This window comes from Pipistrellus kuhlii, unplaced genomic scaffold (genome assembly GCF_014108245.1).
Source record: "Pipistrellus kuhlii isolate mPipKuh1 unplaced genomic scaffold, mPipKuh1.p scaffold_m20_p_35, whole genome shotgun sequence".
Taxonomy (NCBI): Eukaryota; Metazoa; Chordata; class Mammalia; order Chiroptera; family Vespertilionidae; genus Pipistrellus; species Pipistrellus kuhlii.
The window spans coordinates 3,790,924-3,817,261 of NW_023425535.1; the positions used below are offsets into that span (position 1 = coordinate 3,790,924).

Sequence of the window (26,338 nt, forward strand, 5' to 3'; positions counted from 1 at the left end):
CCTGACTGAAAAGAAGTAAGAAATAGTGAACCTTGAAAATAACTTCAGGTTTTCTCACTGCACAGGATATAGTCAAACACTGCTGCAGTTAAATATTTTACCCTTTGTTCTCCCTGTGTGATCTATAATAATAATCTGCTTTGTGCTGATATTTACTGCTGTGTTGCTAACAATTACCTGAAAGAAAAGTTGGGGTGCTTCCCTTGGCTGGAAAAAATTTAGCTAAATCAGAAAGGTCTAATTAAGCAAGTTTATTTTATATCTATAAAAGGTTAAGTTGACTTGCGCATGCAAGATACATATAAAACTCTCACTGGCGCCAATTACACATGTGTATTTCAATCTGTCATTATCAATTGTGAATTTGGTTGACACTTCTATTATAGAGAAAGGGTGAATAATGATATTAAAATATTTCTTCTAATTAATTTTATTTCTATGTGGACTAATTCATGCACCAGACCAATAGTTATGTATAACAGGATATTGTAAAAATTAAGTTACACAAAATTTTTATTAAAATGTTTTTTACATACTGTTATATTTGCTGGGACACAAAAATATTCATTGTGAGCCACATGCAGCCCTCAGGCTGAAAGTTTGACATGTTTGTGCTACACTATAGTATTTCTCTTCATTGTTATATTGGTTATTTAATTAATCAGTCATTATCCCATTTAGATATTTTTCTCTTTCTTGTCTCAATTTTTTTTTTTATTGAGATATACCTACAATCCTTTTTTTTTTTTTTCATGCCACATTGGGATCAAACCACATTGGGATGATGTTCTAACAAACTGAGCTACCTGGCCAGGACTATTGAGATAACCTTTATATGCAATAAAATGTGCACATTTTTAAATACATATTTTTTTTATTTCAAAAAGAAAGGGAAGGGGACAAAGAGATAGAAACATCAATGATGAGAGATAATCACTGATTAGCTACCTCCTGCACATCTCACACTGGGTATCAAGCCAGCAACATGGACATGTGCCATGACTGGAAATCAAACCATGACATCATGGTTCATAGGTCAATATTGAACCACTGAGCCACGCCAGCTGAGCAAATGTACACATTTTAAATGTACAAATTGATGAGTTTTGCTGTAGGGTATGTGCAAGAGGCAGCTGATCAATGTTTCTCATCAATGTTTCTAGCTTTTCAAAAAAATAATAAATCTTTATTGTTCAGATTATTACAGGTGTTCCTCTTTCCCCCACCCCCCATAGCTCCCCTCCACCTGACTCCCCATCCCACCCCATGCCCTTACCCCCGTCACTGTCTTCATCCATAGGTGTGACATTTTTGTCCACTCTCTTCCCACACATCTCAAACCTCCTTTCCCCTGAGAATTGTTAGTCCACTCCCTTTCTATGTCCCTGATTCTATTATATTCACCAGTCCATTTTGTTCTTCAGATTTTTTATTCACTAGATTTTTAGATTCACTGTTGGTAGGTATGTATTTGATGTCTTTTTGTTGTTCATAATTTTTATCTTTACCTTTTTCTTCTTCTTCCTCTTCTTAGAGAATACCCTTCAGCATTTTCATGTAATCCTGGTTTGGTGGTGATGAACTCCTTTAACTTTTTCTTATCTGTGAAGCTCTTTATCTGACCTTCAGTTTTGAATAATAGCTTTGCTGAGTAATCTTGGTTGTAGGTTCTTGCTGTTCATCACTTTGAATATTTCTTGCCACTCCCTTCTGGTCTGCATAGTTTCTGTTGGGTGGGGTTAATTTGCATTTTCTCTCTGATTAGCTGGTGGGTGTGGCTGGTGGGCATGGTTTGAGCCAGATTGGTGACTCTTTTATTAGGTAGGATGACTTACATTTAAGTCTTTTACCTATTTTGAGTTTATTCTTATGTGTGGTGTAAGTTGGTGGCCTACTTTCATTTTTTTGCATGTACCTATCCAATCTTCCTAGTACCATTTATTTCATTCTTAATTTCTACTTTTATCTTTATTATTTCATTCGTTGTGATTTATTCTGCTTACTTTATTGTTCTTTTGCTGATTTTTTAGCTTGAAATTTAATTCATTTATTTTTTTTATTGATAAAAACATTTAGCTAATAAATTTTGCTCTGATATCTGCCTTAAATGCATTCACTACAGTCTGACATGTAGTGTTTTCATTGTTTTTACTTCTTAAGCCCTACCTGGTTTGGCTCAGTAGATAGAGCTTTTAGCCTGAGGACTGAAGGGTCTCAGGTTCCATTCCAGTCAAGGGCACATGTTGCAGGCTCAATCCCCAGTAGTGGGAGTAAAGGAGACAGCCAATCAATGATTCTCTCTCATCATTGATGTTTCTATCTCTCTCTCCCTCTCCCATCCTCTGAAATCAATAAAAATATATATGTTTTTAAATACTATAATACCCAATTTGTAATCCCCTTTCACCCTGAACTTATGTTGTTACTATTTATAAATTCTCATTTTCAGCATTTGATCAGCAGGTTTGTAAGAATTCTATTTTATACAAGTTACTGGTGTGTGTTTTTTTAAAATATGTTTTTATTGATTTCATACTCAATACTGAAAAGAAATAATTATTTATCTATGTAACAACTTGGATGGATATCAGGGCATTATGCTTTCTGAAAAAACGCCAATCTCAAAAGATTACATTTAGATGTAATCTAAATTATTCCTGTAAATGAATATAACACTCCATTTATATAATACTCTCAAAATAACAAAGCTGAGATGGAGACCAAATCAGTAGTTGTCAGAGGACAGATAGGAATGGGACCAGGGGCAGCGATAACTATTAAAGAAGTTCCTTTGTGGTGAAGGAGCAGTTCTATGTTTTTATTAAATTTACACACGGGATCAAATTTCATTGAACTACACACATACACACACACACACACACACACACACACACACGAGTGCATGTGAAAACTGAGTAGATCTGTATTCTAGATAACAGTGTTATAGCACAGTCAATGTCATCTTCCAAGTATTAATATTGTCCTAAAGTTTGTAAGATGTCACTACTGGAGAAGCTGGGTGAAGGGCTCATAAAACTTTATGTACTATTTTTGCAATCCTTTCTGAGTCTATAATTTCAAAAGTAAATGTTTTTAAATGATAAACCAAATGAGTATTATATTTATACTATCATGATTCTGACACCTATTCTGATGTATTTTTCCCATACCTCCAAGCAATTAATTCTGACACTATCTACCTTGAGATAGCATCAGACCCCACAAGGTCAGGGCTCAGTGTAGGCTTCTCCTCACTCCCCATCTCAGAAGCCAATCTTAAGTCCAAGCTGTCACCTATGTTTCTGATTCGTCTACTAGAGATCAGAGGTCAACACAACCCCTTCTTCCGATTTCATTAATTTGCTATTGGGGCTCAAAAACTCAGAGAAACATTTAGTTACACTTAGCAGTTTATTATAAAGGATACCATAAAGCCGAGACTGGTTTGGCTCAATGGATAGAGAGTCGGCTTGGGGACTGAAGGGTCCCGGGTTCGATTCCGGTCAAGGGCATGTACCTTAGTTGCAGGCATATCCCCAGTAGGGGGTGTGCAAGAGGCAGCTGATCCATGACTCTCTCTCATTGATGTTTCTAACTCTCTATCTCTCTCCCTTCCTCTGTAAAAAATCAATAATATATATATATATATATATATATATATGTATGTATTTTTTTTTAAAGGTACCATAACGGAGCTATAAGAACAGTTAGATGGGTAAGGTATATGAGAAGGAGCATAGTCCTTCCCCGCCCTCTCCGAGGACTGCACTCTCCTAAATCTCCACCGGTTCCACTACCATGAAGCTCTCCTAACCCTGCCTTTGGGGATTCTAGGGGGCTTCATTACCTAGGCATGATTCAGTAAATCACCAGCCACTGGTGACTGGTTCAGCCTCCAGCCCCTCTCTCTTGGGGGAGGGGTGCAGAAATTTCCAACCCTTTAATCACATTGTTGATTCCCCTGGCAACCAACCCCCATCCTTAAGTGTTTTCCAAAAGGGGTTCATTATGAATATCAAGACAACTTGATCACTCTTATCATTTAAAAATTCCAATGGTGCCGAAGCCGGTTTGGTAGAGCGTCGGTCTGTTGACTGAAAGGTCCCGGGTTCGATTCTGGTCAGGGGCATGTACATTGGTTGCGGGCACATCCCCAGTAGGGGATGTGCAGGAGGCAGCTGGTCGGTGTTTCTCTCTCATCGACGTTTCTAGCTCTCTATCTCTCTCCCTTCCTCTCTGTAAAAAATCAATAAAATATATTTTAAAAAATAAATAAATAAAAATTCCAATGGTTTTAGGAGCTCTGTGCTGGAAATGGGGACAAAGATAAAATAGCTATGTACATCATAATATAAATCCCAATGATGTGGGCTCTCTGGAGCAATCCCACATCTTTCTTCCCTCTCAGACCTGCATCTTTACTTTTCTCTTCTATGCTCTAAAGCAGGGGTCTTCAAACTATGGCCCGCGGGCCACATGCGGCCCGCAGAGGAGTCTGATCCGGCCCGCCAGGTTTTTTGGGCAGTGAGCGCAGCCGAGGTGTTACAGTAGGAATTAGTAGTTCATATAGTCCGGCCCTCCAGCTCTCTGAGGGACCGTGATCTGGCCCCCACTTTAAAAAGTTTGAGGACGCCTGCAAAGGTCCTTATGAGACCTGCAACCAGGGGAGAAACAGGCAGCGGCAACTCATCCTGGTCTCACCCCCTGGACCTGACTCGAAGGCCCCCTTTCCTCAGACTGTTCAATGAGCTAGCAGCAGCCGCCCTTGGCTCACTTCTGTCATTGTGACTGTCTTCTCAGTGAGCCCCTGCAGCCCAGTGTGGCTCCTTTCCCATACGTTTCTAGGGAGCCAAAGCAGAGCACCACCCAGGCTCTCTCCTGTGCCTTCTTCTATGGCAAGCCCTTCCTTTGTTTCACTGTCCCCAGTTTTAATAAACAAACCCTCAAAATAATTATTTAAGAACACACACACATCAATCCCAGTAACACAGCAAATAATTCTAAAATGTATCTCTTAATTTCAAACCTTTCCTCTAAGTTTTGGACTCTGTCTTCAATCCTTATATGACATCTCCATTTGGATGCCTCAGAGATATCTAAAACTTAAGAAGACTGAAACAGAACCCTTAATTTCTCCAAAAACCTATTACCTCTACTAGTTGCCCTAGCTGGTTTGGCTTGGTGGATAGAGCATCAGTCTATAAACTGAAGGGTCCCAGGTTCAATTCCAGTCAAAGGCACATGCCTGGGTTGTGGGCTCGGTCCCTAATGTGGGACGTGCAGGAGGCAGCCAATCAATGATTTTTTTTCTCTCATCAGTGATGTTTCTATCTCTCTGTCCCTCTCTCTCCCTCTTTAAAATCAATAAAGATTTAAATAAACAAACAAACAAACAAACAAAAGCTATTGGGTCGGCAAGTAAGTAATTGCGGGTTTCACACATATATGGCTTCAGTTGAATTTTTAGGTTTGCAGACGTAGTAAAAATGTAAAACACATTTTGTTATTTGATAGTTGGCTATTCAGCTGTTAATCAGTAAAAAAAGTTTTTTGATCTGTTTTGTAGTTTTCGTTTGGCGTTCGTTGAAAAATGGAAAATCAAAAGGAACATTTTCGTCATATTTTGATTTTTTATTTCCACAAAGGGAAAAACGCATCGCAAGCTCATAAAAAGTTATGTGCTGTTTATGGTGACGAAGCCTTAAAAGAACGGCAGTGTCAAAATTGGTTTGCCAAATTTCGTTCTGGTGATTTTTCACTCAAAGATGAAAAACGCTCTGGTTGTCCAGTTGAAGTTGATGACGCCCTAATCAAAGCAATAATCAATTCGGACTGTCACAGTACAACACGTGAGATTGCATAGAAGCTTCATGTATCACATACATGCATTGAAAATCACTTAAAACAACTTGGCTATGTTCAAAAACTCGATACATGGGTTCCTCACGAACTGAAAGAATCACAGTTAACGCAACGCATTAGCAGCTGCGATTTGCTAAAGAAACGTAATGAAAATGATCCATTTTTAAAACGACTGATAACTGGCGATGAAAAATGGGTTGTTTACAACAATATCAAGCGGAAAAGATCGTGGAGCAGGCCAGGTGAACCAACTCAAACAACATCAAAAGCTGATATTCATCAAAAGAAGGTTTTGTTATCAGTTTGGTGGGATTACAAAGGAATTGTCTACTTTGAACTCTTACCACCCAACCGAACGATCAATTCTGATGTCTACATTGAACAACTAATGAAATTAAACAATGCAGTTGAAGAAAAGCGGCCCAAATTGACAAATCGAAAAGGTGTTGTATTCCATCATGACAATGCAAGGCCACACACATCTTTGGTCACTCGGCAAAAATTAATGGAGCTTGGTTGGGATGTTTTGCCACATCCACCATATAGTCCTGACCTTGCACCATCTGATTACTTTTTGTTTCGATCTTTACAAAACTCCTTGAATGGTAAAAATTTCAATAATGATGATGATGTCAAATCGTACCTGATTCAGTTTTTTGCTAATAAAAACCAGAAGTTTTTTGAACGTGGGATTATGATGCTGCCTGAAAGATGGCAAAAGGTCATTGATCAAAATGGGCAATACATTACAGAATAAAGTTATTTAGTTCCATGAAAAAATTGTCTTTGATTTTTTTAAAAAAATCCGCAAGTACTTACTTGCCAACCCAATAGTTACTGGCCTTAGCCAATTTGACTCGATGGATACTCGATGTCTGTCGGCCTACGGACTGAAAGGTCCCAAGTTCTATTCCGGTCAAGGGCACAGGCCTGGGTTGCCAGCTTGATCCCCAGTGGGGGGTCTGCAGGTGACAGCTGATCAAAGATTTTCATCATTGATGTTTCTATTGCTCTCTCCCTGATGTTTCTATTCCTTTCTCTCTGAAATCAATAAAAAAATATATTTTTTAAAAAAAGCTATATACTAAAGCTAGAAACTTAATAGTAGTAGATTGCTGTTTCCTCATCATCAAATCCACACCATCAGAAAATCCTGTTAACTCTAGATGTCAAATCCATTCATTTCTCATGACCTCCACTAGCCTTCTATTATTGCTCAACTTGAACTATTATTAACTTTGTAATTCTGATTCCACTCATGATAAAACCTCCACAAGGTCTCTTACCATGACCTTTTGCTATTTTACTTCACAGCATACATGATCACCTGCAAATACTTTATGTACATGTCTGTCTTCCACACAGGAATGCCACAAAGGCAGGCCAGGTGTCCGATGCTCCCCTCTGCACCCCACACACAGTCCCTCAATAACACTTAACACAAACGTTCTGGACAGATGGGGAACTTGACTTTAGTTATTTTATGAGAATATGTCAGTGCTGATTTTCTGCTAACTAGGTTCCCTCGGATATAGGGAAATCCTGCCCTTTTCAAACACCACTGTTGTTCTAATAGTTATCCTTCTCTTTTTTCGTACTCTGCCTTTCCTGGAGAATTCTAAGTATTCAGAGATTGGAATTCCATGCTTAACCTTCATGTTATTCTAGTTAATCTCTTGTATAATCTTGTATACACTGATAGCTATTTTCCTGTGATACAGACTTAGGACTAGGATTCAAATTCTGGTCTATTGACTCCAGAGCCTATAACCACCAGTTTACACTGTCTCCCTTACTTTCTTTCCTTTTTTTCTTTTTTAATTTCTTGAAGAAAAATATAGCTGCTGGTTTCTTCTTTCAACAGCTTATTTTAAAGAAGCAAAAATAGATGTCAGAGAAGGCAGGCAGTTTTTCCTAGCAATGGTAGATTGAAGACTCGAGCCACAACTGTCTATGATCCATGCTTTTTTCATTACCTCAAAGATTCCTAATCAGAGTCTCACAATTCCACAGAACTTTGGAGATCCATGGAACCACTTAGTATTATATGGAAATTTTTATGTCTGTCTACTTAAGTCCATTATTCTGGAAAAATGACCCATAGCTTCTCAAAGAGGCCTGTGATTCCTTAAAGTTAAGGACCACCATGATACTGAATCTCTAAGAAAATGAACATGAACCCAAATATATTTTTTAATATATTTTATTGATTTTTTTACAGAGAGGAAGGGAGAGAGATAGAGAGTTAGAAACATCGATGAGAGAGAGTCATCGATCAGCTGCCTCTTGCACGCACCCCACTGGGGATATGCCCGCAACCAAGGTACAATGCCCTTGACCGGAATCGAACCCAGGACCCTTCAGTCCACAGGCTGATGCTCTATCCACTGAGCCAAATCAGTTTCAGCCCAAATATTTTTTAAAATACATATGATCTACAATGTACAAGCTGTTTGTTGCGGCTGTTGTTGTTTTGTCAATCCTCACCTAAGGATATTTTCCCATTGATTTTTAGAGAGTGGAAGAGAGAGGCAGACACAGAAACATCGATGTGAGAAAGTCATATTGATTGGTTGTCTCCTGCACACACCCCTGACCAGGGCCTGAGATAGAGCCTACAACCTCGACCAGAATCGAACCCAAGACCCTACAGTCCACAGGCCGGTGCTCTGTCTACTGAGCCAAACCAGATAGGGCTGTACAAGATTTTATAAATTCTATTTTAATTCTCACTATACAAATTAAAGCAATACTCTCCAGAAAACATTTTTAGAAAACATCTTATATAATTACCATTTTAACTCTACTTTTTTCTAATGTGTGTATATATTTTAAATACTAAGATATTATATGTAAAATGTGCCTTACACTCTTCAGGCTGGACAGACGAATAGCTCCCAAGATTTAATAACTGAGTGGTAAATGTTGATTGTAGTACTGTCTCACCAACCCAATGATCTTCACAAACAGTAACATCTAGAAAGGGGAGGAAAAAAGTTCTGATCATTACCTAAGTTCCTTCATACTGTCGTTAACTTACCAACCATAGCTAAATAATATGCCTGCCTTCACATACCAGGCAATTAAAGTTCAATATGTTAAATGATCTGCTAAGGCACCAAATGATAAAATAGCAAATCTAAAATCTGACTCTAGGTATATCTGTATGCAGGTAAAATTTTAAAAAATGCTTCTGTATGTGCAAACAGTATCACCAGAGAAGGTCACTGCTCCACAGAGAACATTACTGGCTTTGTTTACATAAGATGCATGCTGCAATGTGCGTTTCTGATGAAAAGAAATCTTCGGGACCACGAAGCAAACAGTAGTTCCGAAGCAGTGGTGCCTAGGAGAGTAAATAGTATCCAGTATGCATTCACCCTCTGCTGCCAACACATGCATATAACACAAGGCATTCTTGAAGGGCTTGGATTAGTTTTCCCTAAAAGCATGGTAATCATCTCTAGGTGTTAAGAGTGAAAGACTTTGGACATAAGGAATGCTTTCTAAAGGGGGAAAAAACAATCGTACATTCTAAGATAGAGAAGAATCATTTAGTGGAACTAAACATACCAACAGGTAGAAAGAATTCTAAATAGAGCAAAAACTGTAAGTTAGAAGCAGAGAGAGACAGACTGATCCCAGGCAGGATAAATTCAGTGTAAAAAATGTTAGAGGTATAAAGCAACTGTTTAGTAGAAACTACTGATAGTTTTCTTTTTCCAAGCTTGTAAGGCTGACCCTCTCCCTCCTCTCTATCACCTTTTCTCTGTAGAATCAACTTCCTCCTGGTTTAAGATTCTCTCTTAAAGTGCCAACAAATGAACTGTAAAAATTATGAACAACAAAAAGACATCAAATACATTCCTACCATCAAGTGAATCTAAAAATCAAGTGAATAAAAAATCTGAAGAACAGAATATAATAGAATCAGGGACATAGAAAGGGAGTGGTCTGACAAATATTAGAGGGAAGGGGGTCTGAGGGGTATGGGAAGAGATTGAACAAAAACCTTACACCTATGGATGAAGACAGGGGTAAGGGCATGGGGTGAGGTGGGGAATCAGGTGGAGGGGAGCTATGGGGAGGGGGGAGAGGAACACCTGTAATAATCTGAACAATAAAGATTTATTATTTTAAAAAATCTGAGGAACAGAATAAACTGGTGAATATAATAGGATCAGGGGCAAAGAAAGGGAGGGGATTGATAATTATCAGGGGGAAAGAGGTGTGGGGGTGCAGTAAGAGACTGGATTAAAATCGCACGCCTATGGATGAAGACAATGACAGGGAGGTAAGGGCAGAGGGTGGGGTGGGAACCGGGTGGAAGGGAGCTATGGGGGGAAAAAGGAGAAACAATTATAATAATCTGAGCAATAAAGATTTATTAAATTAAAAATATATATATTCTCTCTTAAAATGATATCTCTGCTTCAGTACAATGTGTATTGATTTCAAATCAATAAGGAAATGTAGAAATATATTGAAATGACTGATATCTCTGCTTCAGTACAATGTGTATTGATTTTAAATCAATAAGGAAACGTAGAAATATATTGAAATGACTGATATCTCTGCTCTAATACATTGATTTTAAATCAGTTAGGAAATGTAACAAAATATTAAAACTCTTATGTAAGGCAAAAGAGCAGGACAAAAACACTGTGTTCTTTATGATCCTAATAATACTGGTGAGGATTCTGGAGTCCAGGTGAAATTGTCCTAGCTTTGCCACTTCCTAGAAATGTGACATCAGGCACACTTCTCTGGGTTTGTTTCCTCAAACTGAAAAGTGGGAATAATAACAGGACCTTCCTCATTGAGTTGTAAAGAGTTGGTATATATGTAAAGTATAAAACAGGGTTTGATACACAGTAAATTCCCAATAAATATCAGCATTTATATATGCATGCATACAAATTTTAAGAAAGACACCCAGTAACATTCTAAAACTCCACTGGTGGCTATATGAGGTTGGTATGAAAGCAGGAGTTTCCCTTTCCATATTTCCAAATGTGATTAATAGAATATCAATATCTTAAAAGTGCAATAGAAATTCTAGATGGGTTCCCTTAATAAGAATATAATGTGCACAGCATTATTAGGGATTGAGTAAAGTAGTAGAAATGCTGTCTTTTCATCATACAACTGCTAATAGAGTTTAAGAAAAGGATTGGAAATAAGACATACATAGACATACCATAAGAAAACAAAGAAAAAGCCTGATGATGTGACCTAAATGCTAACACAATGAATGAGGAGGAGGAGCAGCCAGGGAAGGCTTGGCAGAGATGAGTGGAAAGGAGGGGCAGAGCTGAGAAGGCTGGGACACAGGCCAGAAATGTCACCGCAGAGAAGGCCAGGCAGCGATGGAGGCCAGCGGGAAGCTGTGAAGGATTGGTCACATGGAGCCCAGACAGGCAGGGGAAGAGGGAGCCCTCCAGCAGGAGGGAAAAGCCTGCAGCTTTATAAACTCACTGCCACTGGTCCACAACGGCCTCACCTGTGAGTAAAACGACGTCTCCCAGGAACACTGTAACGGCCCAAAATGCAGCCATCCTCCACAGAAAGACCCGCCTCTTCGCTGCAGACTGGTCAGTTACCTCAACTGCTGCCAACGGCACTTTAGAGCCCGAATTCGGTCCAGATTTTATACTTATTTCTTTCACATGACATGGAGATAGCACCAGGACCAAACAATTATACTTCTGACTTTTGGAATCACAATTTCTTATTAATGTTGTTTCTTTAATACCCTTGAATTCCGACACACTCCTCTGGTCTTTTGCTGTAGTAGGACCTCCTGCATTAGAAACCAACTTCGTTTTCTTAGAAACGTGACGGACTCTGAGACGGCCGGATTTCCCTTCAGAGGTCCCATTCTGCTTCGTAGGACTTTTGTGGGAAGCATTTACTTGAGAACACAGGATTCCGGACCTACATGGCTCAATACATACCTCATTTGATGGCAGTTTATCATCAAAACCGAAAAGTTCTTGAGATCCCACATTTTCTTTAAGACCTTTACCAGACTTTATGTGAATGTGGCTACTTTTTGTTTCAGGAAAAGCAGGACTGAAAAGTTCAAGGGAATATGCTTGGCTTTGCCTCCTTTCATATCTTTCTACAAAATCATCATCAGGCTGAATCAAATTATCTTCAGTTATTTTTATTTCCCCAGGACTTGCTTCAGCTTCCACCTCCGTGTTCACTGTCCTTTTATTTATAGAACTCTCCCCTTCATTTGTCCTTTGAGCTAAAAAGGCAAACTGGCTGGAGGTCATTACACTGAGGAATTCCGTTTCAGTAGATGTCGTAAGGTCCAAGACCTTCCCGACAGCTCCCGCAGCCCTGGGCTTACCTCGTGTGGCCAAAGAGCTCTTTTCCAGACCCCGGTTCTGAGTTCCATGATGCTCTGTTGGCATACACCTCATGCCGATAGCTCCTGGCCCTGTATTAATCTGCTCAGTATTACACACCAAATCCCAAGCAGCTGCACACTCATGGTCTAACTGAAACAAATGTTTTTGGACATTTTGACTACACATATGTGATTGCTGTTTATGCTGTTCAACTGTGATTTTCTTATTTTCACTGAAAAGCTTCTGACATTCTTCCTCTCCAGTTAAATGCTGAACTCGGCCCTTACATTCACGTATTTGGACATCAGATTTAGTTATGTCACTCATCCCTAAGGGGTAACTCTTCTGGAATTTTTGAGTCTGTGTTTCGGAAATACAGAATATACAGTCATCTTTCACAGAAACAGATCTACTCAGAGAGCTTCCTAAAAAATGACCATTAAGAAGATCTGGAGGGGCAGCTGCTTCTAGGATTTGATAATCTTCCACATTTTTATTTTTGCATTTTTCATCCTTCAGATGTAAAGAATGTTGATTGTATAAAAGCTGAACTTTTTTCCAGGGGTCAGTAGTAGATATTAAAGAAGTTGGTTCCTGTGATACCATCATTTTCAATGGACCACTTGGAGCACCCCAAAAAATGTGGATTTCAGAGCCTTTATTCATGGTTTCTAAAAAAAATGAAAAATCTAAAATTAGTATTTTATCAGATTTTTATATTTTGCACAGGGTGAGGAGGAGGGTGTCCCTCAGCCTGGCCTGTACCCTCTCCAACCTGGGACCCCGCAGGGGATGTCTGACTGCCAGTTTAGGCCCAATGCCTGTGGGCAGTTGAACATCCCTCTCACAATCTGGGACTGCTGGCTCCTAATCACTCACCTGCTTGCCTGCCTAATTGCCCCTAACCACTCTACCTGCTGGCCTTCTCACCCCCAACTGCCCTCCCCCACCAGCCTGGTCACCCCCAACTCCCCCCCTGCCAGTCTGCTCACCCCAACCCCCCCCCCCTCCATTAGCCTGGTCGCCCCCAACTGATCCCCACTGATGGCCTGCTCATCCCCAACTGCTCCCACCCACTGCTGGCCTGATCACCTCCAATACCAACCCCCGCACCAGCCTGATCACCCACAACTGCTGTCCCATCCTGGCTTGATCACCCACAACTGTCCTTCCCTCTTGGCCCCTAAATGTCTCTACCTCTGACCCTACCACCATGGCTTTGTCCAGAAGAATGTCTGGAAGGTCTCCTGGGAAGTCTCCCAGTCTAATTAACATATTATCCTTTTATTAGTATAGAGGACTGGTGCATGGGTGGGAGCCGGCTGGTTTGCCCTGAAGGGTATCCCTGATCAGGATGGGGGATCCCTTGGCGGGGGGAAAGCCTGGGCAAGGGGCTGAGGCAGTTTGTAGGCCAGCCATAAGTGGGCCAACAACAATTAAGACTCAAAAACAATAGGAAGGTTCACATAACCCACACAAGGGACATTCCTGAAGCACCTAGCTCAGGAAGTGGGAGACTAAGCTACTGAGCCCCACAAGACACCAGATGAAGACTGGGAGGGATAACAGATCTACCTCATACATAGAAACAAATACAAAGAGGTGGCCAAAATGAGGGGGAAAAGAACCAATGCCCCAAATGAAAGAACAGGAGGAAAGAAAAAAAAAAAAGAACAGAATAAATGGAGTTAAACAACTTACCAGATGGAATTCAAAACAATGATTGTGAAAATATTCAAGGAACTTAGTGAGAAATTAGACAGAGAGATACCAAACACCTTAAAAAATATATAAAACATGTAAAAGAACCAGTCAGAAGTAAAAATACAATATTGGAAATGAATAATGACTAAAAGGAATCAACAGCAGGCTATATGTAGCAGAAAACTGAATCAGCAACTTGAAAGACAAGGTAACAGAAAATAACAATCAGAAAGAAATACTTTTTTTTTTCCTAAATATGGGACAACATGAAGTGTGACAACATCTGCATCATAGGTATTGGAAGAAGAAGAAGAGAGAGCAAGGAATGAAGAATCTATTTGAAGAAATAATGATTAAAAACTTCACTAGCTGGTGAAAGAAAAAGGCACACAGGTTTAGGAAGTGCAGAAATCCCAAACAAGATAAATCCAAATAGGCTCACAGAAAAATACATCATAATTAAAATTATAAAGGTTAAAGACAAAGAAAGAGTTTTAAAAGCATCAAAAGAAAAGCAGTTACTTACTTACAAGGGAGGTCCATAAAACTGTCAGCTGATTTCCCAAAGAAACTTTGCAGGCCAGAGGGATTGACATGAAATATTCAAAGAGATGAAAAACAAGTACTTATAACCAAGACTACTCTACCCAGTAACATAAAATTAAAGATGAAATAAAGAGCTGCCCAGACTAGCAAAGCTAAAGAAATTCATTACCACAAAACTAGCTTACAGGAAGTGTTAAAAGGTCTTTAAAAAGATAAGAGCCCAATTGGTGTGGTTCAGTGGTTGAATGTCAACCCATGAACCAGGAGGTCATGATTTGACTCCCATTCAGGGCACATGTCCAGGTGGCAGGTTCAGTCCCCAGTAGGTATGGCATACAGGAGACAGCCATTCAATATTTTTATCTCACATTACTGTTTCTTTCTCCCTCTCTCTTAAAAATCAATTTTTAGAAAGCTTTTTTTAAAAAAGAGAAACACAGAGAATCCAAGATGGCTACACAGGTAAACACTTAGCCGCAGCCGCACACAACAATTTCAATAAAATACAACTAAAATATAAAATGGACATTACCCAGAACTACAGGAAAGTCGACTGACTGGAAATTCTACAACGAGAAGCAAGGAGAAAACCAGAAGGAAGAGCGGAGGAGCTGTAAAAGCCTAAGGTACGGAGACACGCAGCGAGCGGAGAGGACGGAGCGGAGAGGAGGGGAGGCTGAGTGCTTGGCTGGCGTTCCCTAACGGGAAGGAGATAAAAGCTTCGACTGTGCTGAACCCCAGACCCAACAGTGCTGAACCCCATTTCTAGGCCAGACCCTGGGGACCCAGGCTCAAACAGAGAGAGCCTGGGCTATGAGGCAGAATACCAAGGGAGCGGCGAAAGGCAGAGCCCCTGGAGACGCGCACATTGTGCACAGAGGACGGACTGTTGACTCTGCTACTAGATTGCCCTGGCGGGAAGGAGACAAAGGCTCCAGACTGTGCTGGACCCCAGTTCTGACTGCTCTGAACCCCAGTTCTAGGCCAGCCCCCGGGGACCCAGCTCATACAGAGGAAGCTGGGCTGTAAGGTGGAACCCCGGCGGAGCGGCGAAAGGAGGTCCCGGAGGCGCACACATTGTGCACAGAGAAGGGACGGTTGGCTATGCCGTGGGATTGCCCTGGCAGAAAAAAGACAAAAGCTCCAGACTGCTCTGAACGCCACCTCCAATTCCACTTCCAACTGAACTGAACCCCAGTTCCGGGCTCATTGAGGGAGAGCCTAGACTGTTTGGTAGCAGGCGAAAATCGAGGGCACCTTTCTCTCAGAGGTGCTTGCAGCGAGTACTGAAGGACCCTGGGGAATACTGAGACTCAGGAGCTGCATAGGGCGGGGCTGATGGAAGCCAAGACTGTAGGCTCCACCCTGAAACTCCGTCCCATCAGGGAAGCTGCGAAAATGCTGAGACAAGAAAATAGATCACAAACGAAAGAAATGGAGGACAAAAAGCAACTGGATATAGAGTTCAAATCTACGCTTATAAGGTTTTTCAAGAATTTCCTAGAAAAGGGCGATAAGACCTATGAGGATATGAAAAGGAATCAACTAGAATTAATAAGGAATCAACAAGAAATAAAGAATACATTGTCTGAAATAAAAAATATTATACAGAGTCCAAAAACAAAATGGAAGATCGCAAGAATCAAGTCAAAGATTTGGAACATAAAGAGCCAGAAGACACTCCTCCGCAGAAGCAAGAAGGCAAGAGAATCCAGAAAATTAAAGATAATGTAAGAAACCTCTGGGACAACTTCAAGCGAACCAACATCAGAATTATGGCGGTCCCAGAAGAAGAGAGAGAGCAAGATATCGAAAACATACTGAAAGAAATAGTGACAGAAAACTTCCCCCACCTGGTGAAAGAATTACACTTACTGGTGTGCACTAAAGTCCAGGAGGCGCACAGAACTCCAAACAAAAGGAATCCAAAGAAGACCACACCAAGACAAATCATACGGTAATTAAAATTTCAAGAGCAAAAGACAAAGGAAGAATATTAAAAGCAGCAAGAGCAAAGCAGGTAGTTACCTATAAAGGAGCACCCATCCAATTGTCAGCTGATTTCTCAACAGAAACCATGCAGGCCAGACGGGAATAGCAAGAAATATTCAAGGTGATGAATAGTAAGAACCTACAGCCAAAAATAATCTACCCAGCAAAGCTATCACTCAGAATCGAAGGCCAGATAAAGAGCTTCACTAATAAAAAAAAAAAACTAAAGGAGTTCATCACCACCAAACCAGAAGTATTAATATATGAATTGCTGAAGGGTGTTCTTTCAGAAGAGAAAGTAAATAAAGATAAAAATTATGAACAACAAATACATAACTATCAACAAGTGAATCTAAAAACCAAGGAAATTAAAAAAAAAATCTGATGAACAATATTAACTGTTGAATATAATAGAATCAGAGGTATGGAAGGGGAGTGAACTGACAATTCTCAGGGGAAAGGGGAGGGAGGGTGTGGGAAGAGACTGAACATAAACTGTGTACCTAAAGGGCAGAGGGTGAGGTGGGAACCTGGTGGAGGAGAGCAATGGGGGGCGAGGGGAGAAGAACATTTGTAATAATATGAAGAATAAAGATTTATTTAAAAAAAATAAAAAATAAAAATAAAAAGAGAACACAGTTATAAAAAATAACATGGCAACAAACATGTTCCAATCAGTAATCACTTTAAATGTAAATAGATTAAATGTTTCAATCAAAAGACATAGAGAAGATGAATGAATAAGAAAAGACAGCCCAGCTGGTGTGGCTCAGTGGTTAAGCATTGATCCGTGAACCAAGAAATCCCAGTTAGATTCCCGGGCAAGGCACATAACAGGGTTGTGGATTCGATCCCCAGTAGGAGTGTGCAGGAGGCAGCCAATAGATGATGTTTCTGTCAACATTCATGTTTCTATCTGCCCCTTTCCCTTTCTCTCTAAAAATTAGTAAGAACATATTTTTTAAAATAATTAAGACAACCATATATATGCTGTCTACAAGAGACCCAACTCAGAAGAAAAGATTATACACAGACTGAAAGTAAAAGAATAGAAAAAATATTACATGCAAATGGAAACAAAAAACCCTACATAGGTTAATAATTCTTATATCAGGTGAAATAGATTTTAAAACAACAGCTATAAGAGATAATTTTTTAACACTTCATTGCCATCAATGCACAGATGTTCCACACAGAAAATCAACAAGGAAACAGCACCCTTAAACAACACAATAAGTCAGATGGATTTAACTGACACTTTCAGAGCATTTCATTCCAAAGCAGTAGAATATACATTCAAGTGCACATGGAACATTTTTAGTACAGACTACATGTTGGAACACAAAATGACTTTGAATACATTTTAAAAGATTGAAATCATATCAGTTTCTTCTCTGACCACAATTGTATGGAATTAGAAATCAATTACAAGAAAAAAATGGGAAGAAACACAAACATCTGGAGGCTAAATAGAATGTTACTAAACAATGATTGGGGGAAAATATGAAATCAAGGAAGCAATCAAAAGTTACTTTGAGATAAATGACAATGAACACACAACAATCCAAAATCTATGAGACAAAGCAAAAGCAATCTTAAGAGGGAAATTCACAATAATACAGGCCTACCTCAGGAAGCAAGAAAAATCTCAAATATAGAATCTAAGCTTACACCTAAATGAACTAGAAAAAGAACAACAAACAAAATCCAAGTGGGTAGAAGGAAGGAAATAATAAAGATTAGAGCAGAAATAAATTACATAGAATAGCAGTCTCGAACCGATGATTCGCAGGACACTGGTGGTCCGTGAGGTCCAAAAGGTTAGTGACCACTGACATAGAGACTAAAAAGCAATACAAAAGATCAATGAAACCAAGAGCTGACTCTTTGAAGAGATATACAAAATGACAAATCTTTAATGAGATTCATCAAGAAACAAAAAAATAATAATAGAGGAAGGTATAAACAAGTGGAAAAATACATCATATTCATGAATTGGTAGAATTAATATCATTAAAATGTCCATACTACACAAAGCAACCTACAGGTTCAATGCAATCCCTATTAAAATACCAACAGCATATTTCACAGATCTAAAACAAATACTTGAAAAATTTATATGGAACCAAAAAAGACCCTGAATAGCAATAGCAATATTGAGAACAAAGAATAAAGTTGGAGGGTCACAATACCAGATATCAAGTTATACTTCAAAGCCACTGTACTCAAAACTGCCTAGTTCTAGCACAAGAACAGACATATAGACCAATGGAACAGAACAGAGACCCCAGAAACCTACCTAAGCCATTACACACAATTAACATTTGACAAAGGCCCTAGCCGATTTGGTTCAGTGGATAGAGTGTTGGCCAGAGGACCAATTCTGCTCCATTCGGGTCAAGGGCACTTGTGCTTGCAGGCTCCTTCCCAGCCTGGACCTTAGTCAGGGCCCATTCAGGAGGCAACCAATCAATGTGTTTCTCTTACATCGCTGTTTCTCTCTGTCTTCCCCTCTCTCTAAAACATCAATGGAAAAATATACTCAGGTGAAGATTAACAAACAAACAAAAACACCAAAGAAAAAATTTGCCAAAGGAAGCAAGAATATACAGTGGAGTAAACACAGTCTCAATGGAGTCAAGACAGTCTCGTAGATAAATGGTGCTGGGAAAATTGGACAGATACATGCAAAAAGTGAGGGGGGGGGGGGAGCCACCAACTGACACCATACACAAGAATAAACTCAAAATGGATTAAATACTTAATTGTAAGTCGTGAAACCATAAAAGTCCTAGAAGAAACCACAGGCAGCGAAATCTCAGACATCTCTCATAGCAATGTTTACAGATACATTTCCTAGGGCAAAGGAAACTGAGAAAAAATAAATAAATGAGACTACATCAAATAAAAAGCTTCTGCATATCAAAAGTAACCATCAACAAAATGAAAAGTGAGCCACTTTATGGAAGAACATCTTTGGCAATGATACACCTAATAAAGGTTTAATATCCAATACATATAAGGAACTCACACAACTTAACAAATGAAAGAGAAATAATCCAATTAAAAAACAGACACTTCTCCAAAGTGGACATAGAGATGGCCAAAAGACATGAAAAAACAAGAGACCCAATGCACAAAATTTGTGCAAGAGTAGGCCTTCTTCCCCTGGCTGCCAGCATTGGCTTCCCTCCAGCACCCAGGACGTGGGCTTCTCTCCGGCTGCCAGCAGGCACCCAGGACCCAGCCTTCCCTCTGGCCACCAGCAGGCACCCAGGACTCGGGCTTTCCTTAAGCCCCAGCTTCATCCAGAAGGTCATCCAGAAGGTCATCCTTTCTAATTAGCATATTATGTTTTTATTATTATAGAATTATAAATGCTCAAAGTCACTGATCATCAGAGAAATAGAATGATAATGAGGTGTCACCTCACCCCTGTCAGAATGGCTACCATCGACAAATCAACAAGTGACAAGTGCTGGTAAGAATGTGGAAAATGGGAACCCTGCTGGTTGGCCTGCAGACTGGTGCAGCCATTATGGAAAATAGTATGGAGTTTCCTCCAAAAATTAAAAATGGAACTGCCATTTGACCCAGTGATCCCACTTCTAGGAATATGTCCCAAGAAATCAGAAACACCATAGGGTATATGCACTGCTATGTTTATAGCAGCACAATTCATCATAGCTAAGATTTGGAAACAGCCAAGTGTCCATCAGCAGATGAGTGGATTAGAAAACTGTGATACATCTACACAGTGGAATACTACACTGCTGTAAAAGAGAAAGAAGTCTTACCATTTGCAAGAGCATGGATGGAACTGGAAAACAGCTTATTATGCTAAGTGAAATAAGCCAATTGAAGAAAGATACATATCATATGATCTTATTCATTTGTGGAATATAATGAACAACATAAACTGATGAACAAAAATAGAGCCAGAGAAAAGAAATATTTTAGAATAGAAGAAACCCTGTTATTTTCAGACTTTGAATATTTCCTACAAATTTTGTATTATATTATGTTAATACATTTTTTGTAATATTATTATATTTAAAATCTTGACATATTAATGTTTATTGCATGTAACATTATATTTAAAATAGTTTTTCTTGAAATAAAAAATGTTTTTTAAAAAGCTATGGTACATTTACACAATGAAATACTGTGCAGCAATAAAAAAGAAGGATCTCGCCGAAACTGGTTTGGCTCAGTGGTTAGAGCATTGGTCTGCAGACTGAAGGGTCCCAGGTTCGATTCCAGTCAAGGGCATGTACATTGATTGCATGCACATCCCCAGTGGGGGTGTACTGGAGGCAGCTGGTTGATGCTTCTCTCTCATCAATGTTTCTTTTTTTTTTTCTTTTTCTTTTTTTTTTACTGATTTTTTCAGAGAGGAGGAGAGAGGGACAGAGAGCTAGAAACGTCGATGAGAAAGAAACATCGACCAGCTGCCTCCTGCACACCCCCACCAGGGATGCACCCACAACCAATGCACACGCCCTTGACCGGAATCGAACCGGGGACCCCCCAGTCCTCAGACCAACGCTCTACCACTGAGCCAAACCGGTTTCGGCTCATCAATGTTTCTAACTCTCTATCCCTCTCTCTTCCTCTCAGTAAAAAATCAATAAAATACATTTAAAAAAAAAAAAAAAAGGATCTCTTACCCTTTGAGACAGCATGGAGGGATCTGGAGAGTATTATGCTAAATGAAATAAGCCAGTCAGAGAAAGACAAGTATCACATGATCTCATTCATATTGATCAGTTTATTTTATTCTGAATAAAATAAACTGATCAATAAAATAGATCATAGCAATGTTTACAGATTTAGATCCCGGATAAAATAGATCCAGAAACACAGAAGCATGAAACAGACTATGGAATCTCAGAGGGAAGGTGAGGGAGGGTGGGTGGTGGGAAGAGATCAACCAAAGAACTTGTATGCATATATGCATGGCCCATGGACACAGACAATAGAGTGGTGAAGGCCTGGGGTAGGGGCAGGTTAGATGGGGTCAATGGAGAAAAGGGTGACATATGTAATACTTTCAACAATAAATACCTACTTTTAAAATTTTTTAAAAAGAGGATCCAAATAAATAAAATCAGAAATGAAAAAGGACAAGTAACAACTGACATTTCAGAAATACAAATTGTAAGAAAGTATCATAAATGACAAAATGCCAACAAATACAACAATGTGATAAATAATAAATTACTAGAAACATACAATCTTCCAAAACTGAATCAAGAAGACACAAAAATATCTAAACAGATTGATGGTCCTGGCTGAGTAGCTCAGCTCCTTAGAGTGTCGTGTCCCGAAGTTGTGGGTTCAATACCCAGACAGAGCAGGCAGAAGAATCAACAAATCAATGTTTCTCTCTCTCGCTCTCTGCCTCTCAAGTCAATCAATAAAAATTAAAAATATGTATATTAGCAAACTGAATCCTGCAACAAATTAAAAAGATCATACACCATGATCAAGTGAGATTTATTCCTGGGATGCTAAGTTGGTACAATATCCACAAATCAATTAATGCGGTACACCACATAAACAAAATGAAGGTTCAAAATCACATGATCATATCAATAGGTGCGGGAAAAGCATTTGATAAAATCCAGCAACCATTTATGGCAAAAACTCTCAGCAAAGGGAGAAGAGGGACCATACCGCAGCATTATATAAGGCAATGTATGACAAACCCACAGCCAACGTTATCTCAGTGTGGGCACCTCTCTCAGTTCTGGTGCACTCTGCTAGGGAGCCCAGCTTAGGTTCAGACCCCACAGTTCTCCGTGGGAACCCCCACAGCTGAGACAGCCCTCTGATTCCTCCACTGCTGTCTGTGGGAACCCGGCCAGCCCTTCCACGCCTCCACCCTTCCTACCAATCTCTATGGGGGACCCCTTTCCGTCCTCGGTTATCAGGGTTCTCTCCAGCTAGTCCTCAGATGATTTTGAGGATGGGTCTTTGTATTTTATTTCCAGTTTGGTCCTGGAAGCATGTCAGTGAAGCTTCCACTTACTCCGCCACCATTTTGGAATCCCCTATAAACATAATTTTAAATGAAAGGAACAATTTGAAGTATATATCAATATACTGACTTTTTAAATGGGCCTGACAATAAAATACCAAATTCAAAATCATGCTTACCTTTGTGAGGGAGGTATGAGAATGTATTGAATATGTGTATGTTTTTAACTAGGTGTTGTTACAGAGGTGATCCTGTATTATTTTAAATACACTGTTTCTTAAAACCCTAGAATAAAAAACATTGAGGAGCAAAATTAAGAATAATGTAGCCCTAGCTGGATTGGTTCAGTGGATAGAACATCGGCCTGCTTCATCGGACTGAAGGGTCCCAGGTTCAATTCCGGTCAAGGACATATGTCTTGGTTGTGGGCACATCCCCAGTAGGAGTGTGCAGGATCAATGTTTCTCTCTCATAGTTGTTTCTAACTCTCTATCCCTCTCCCTTCCTCTCTTTAAAAAAATCAATAAAATATTTTAATAAAAGAAAAATGCATTAGCAACTATTATTGTATTAGCAACTAAAACAAAGATACATTGCAATGTTCAAATAGTTAATAACGGAATTATTACCAAAGGAAAAAAACTATAGTAAGCTTAGGTCAAGTTCTGACCCATAACAAATCAAAGAGGACTAACCATCATTAACTGCTATAACCGCATATCTCACCTTCATCTAATCCTTATAGAAAGAATAAATTGGTTAAGACATGTTAGTATACCAGATCTAATTACATGTCATTTATTAGATTGGCCACGAGAGGGCCCCAAACAGCATAGCAAAAACCTTTAAGTTCAAAAGATCTCAAAACCAAGTTGAAAAGCAAGAATATCAATATATTACTATACTGACATATAGGTGGTAATACTTGAATATATTCAAATCAAATGCACAAACTTACTATAATGACATCCCCTGTCTCAAATCTTTGTGTTTCTCTCCAATGGTGTCTTCCCCTTTAGCTTCAATTCTTTAAAAAAAAAACACACACAAAAAAACTCCTATGTTGCTTGTCCTTGTTCTCACTTTCCATCTATCCTTTTTCCCACTTAAATATGGCTCTTACTCCAATCGTTTTGCTATGACACTACTTTGGTATGGAAGCTAATGACCTGTTAACAGCCAATCCAAAGGTCATTTTTCAATCTTTGTCCAATTGCCATTTGAAATTATTTATCAAACCCTCATTTTCTTAAAACATTCTACCGTATTTTTCGGACCATAAGACGCACTTTTTTTCCCCCAGAAGTGGGGGGGGGAAAGTCCCTGCGTCTTATGGTCCAAATATAGCCTACACATATACTTTAAAAAAAAAGTTTTTTTACTTGCCCGGCTCTGTGTGGTCTCTGTGTGCTTGCCCGACTCTAAAATGGTTCTAAATGCTGCTGTTTACTTTACAGGGTTGATTACATGTGTTTATGACAGTGATGTTGGGTTTTAATGCACATAAAATATTTTAGGACACTATTTGTTTCAGAATCTTTTTTCCTTCATTTCCCTTCTCTAAAAACTGGTGCGTCTTATGGTCCGGTGCGTCTTATGGTCCGAAAAATACGGTACTTTTTTTTGAATCTGTGAGACCATCAAATTGGAATTCTTTTGTGTTTAAAAGACAAGTAATTATTGGTTTATTCAGTCAGTCACTCATGTAACCAATATAGACTCAATGCTATAAGCCAGGCATTATGCTAGGTACTGGGAACTCAACAATAACCACAAGGATCTTTAACAGTGCAATGGGAGAGATAAAATGACAATCATAAAACAGTAATATTGAGCTACCACAGGATTAAATGTAGGGTGTCCTTACAAGGGAGAAGCCTGGGGCAACTCAACCATTATCTGCAATTTTGGTGACAAAATTTTAAAACTGAATTTAAATATTCAGAAAAAAAGGAGTACAATACAGGCCTGAGTCATCCCAATCTCCTACTCCCACGCAGGACCCAGGAAAGCAGTGTAAGTTGTCTTACCCAAGGGAAAGGCCTGCTGCAGGTAACCTCCAGAATGGCTCATGAGTATAAGACACTCACTGCTTCTGTGTCCTAAATGCCCTGCAGTCTGACTTCCATTTGCCATCTCTATTAAGACAATAGTGAAGTCCAGCCCTAGCTGGTTTGGCTCAGTGGATAGAGCATTGGCATGCAGACTGAAGGGTCCCAGGTTTGATTCCGGCCAAGGGCACATGCTTGAGTTGTTGGCTCAATCCCCAGTAGGGGACATGCAGAAAGCAGCAGATCAATGATTCTCTCTCATCATTGATGTTTCTATCTCTCTATCCCTCTTGCTTCCTCAAAAAAAAAGACAATAGTGAAGTCCAAATTGTTGAGTACTCACAGTACTCAACTACTCACAATGCCTGAGAACTGTGTAACTGTCCTGAGTTTCTAGAACACTCCACTTTCCTAAATAATTCCACCTCTCCGATTTTTCTCTCTTCTTCCTTGGTCCATCTCTTTTCATTCCACACAACAATGCAGAATTTATCTAATCCTATTCACTTAACTACTAAATACCCGATTATGCTTTACCAATATATAACTGAACCAACCACACCCCTAACACCAGACATATTTTTAATATCACTTTATTTAAGACAATCACAGTAGATTTTAAAAAGCAATGTTCTTTTTATGTAGCCTTTCTTTTTTTAATGTTTTTATTTTTAAAATATATTTTTATTTCAGAGAGGAGGGAGAGGGAAAGAGAGATAAAAACATCAATGATGAGGAGAATCATTAATTGGCTGCCTTCTGCATGCCCTCTACTAGGGATCCAGCCCACAACCCAGGAATGAGCCCTGACTGGGAATCGAACCATGATCTCCTGACTCGTGGATTGTGCTCATCCACTGAGCAACACTAGCTGGGCTCTTCCTTTTTTTCCTTTTTTTGTAAGTTTATTTGAGCCAAATTGACAACATATGGAGAGAAGCAAGATATCAAATGTCATTTAGCCTCTTAATTGAATGGAAAATCTATTTATAGGGTCCTCGGATTAAAGTTTGCTCTCTAGGCAGGGGGACGGTGAAAACATGGATAACACAAAGCAGTCTTGAGAGTTCAGGGATGATCTCCCAGGATAAGAGATGACTAAAGCAAATCAAGGTTCTATAGACACAAGTCATTTGTACATAATAACTATTTCAGCATGCCTTCACTTATTTGTCTAAATATATACCCCTTGAGGCATGGGGCATCTCCACAAAATAATTGACTAGAAAGTATGGTCCTGTTAATTCAAAACAGAGTAATTTTTTTTTTAAGTCTTTATACCTAAGGCTGCTGTGAGTGTGTGAGCAGGGCAGGAATAAAATGTGCTGAAGGCCAGGGGAAATAAACTTATTATCAAAACAAAAATCATAGACTGCAGAGTTCAGTCATGGACAACTGATATATTACAATGATTCTAGATACGTTTTGAGTGTACTCAGAGGGTTAAAGCTCATTAAGATACCAGATGAAACTTCAAGCTCATATCCATTACCAGGGTTAATAATTATACAATTTCCCAATCTGCAGAAGGCCACTTCAGTTGGAAAGACCAATACAACCATAATCCTTTATCTTTAGAGTGGTCAGAGTCTGATGAATGGGTCAAAGATTTATAAAACAGGACAAACTGTATCAGCAGGTTTTGTCTTTGCAGAACACTGCAACTAAAAATGCTTATTACAAAATATATGTAGTGAAAAGACAGTGCTTTATCTATCCTATTACCAAACTATAATAAAAACTCACTGTTAAATGTCTCTCCATTCTATCTTATCCAAACACTAAGTATCATATAGTTATTCAATAGCATCAAAGGATAAAAATAATAAGGCAGCAAA

At 39.3% G+C, this 26,338-nt stretch overlaps 1 protein-coding gene across 5 annotated transcripts in view; it reads right to left on the minus strand.

The window, feature by feature from the left end:
- The window catches only part of SHLD2 (shieldin complex subunit 2), a 130,579-nt gene that overhangs the window by 49,104 nt on the left and 55,137 nt on the right, over nucleotides 1–26,338 (minus strand). The window contains exons 1-4 of one of the 5 annotated variants that reach the window (XM_045570694.1): nucleotides 23,408–23,423; nucleotides 22,363–22,522; nucleotides 11,366–12,895; nucleotides 8,731–8,838 (exon numbers count right to left, since the gene is read on the minus strand). In XM_045570694.1, coding sequence (XP_045426650.1) covers nucleotides 8,731–8,838; nucleotides 11,366–12,890 — 1,633 coding nt within the window. In that variant the 5' untranslated portion in view covers nucleotides 12,891–12,895; nucleotides 22,363–22,522; nucleotides 23,408–23,423. Of the gene's footprint in view, nucleotides 1–8,730; nucleotides 8,839–11,365; nucleotides 12,896–22,362; nucleotides 22,573–23,407; nucleotides 23,489–26,338 lie in introns of those variants that run through there. The other 4 variants (XM_036461223.2, XM_036461225.2, XM_036461222.2 and 1 more) reach the window with 4 other exon arrangements.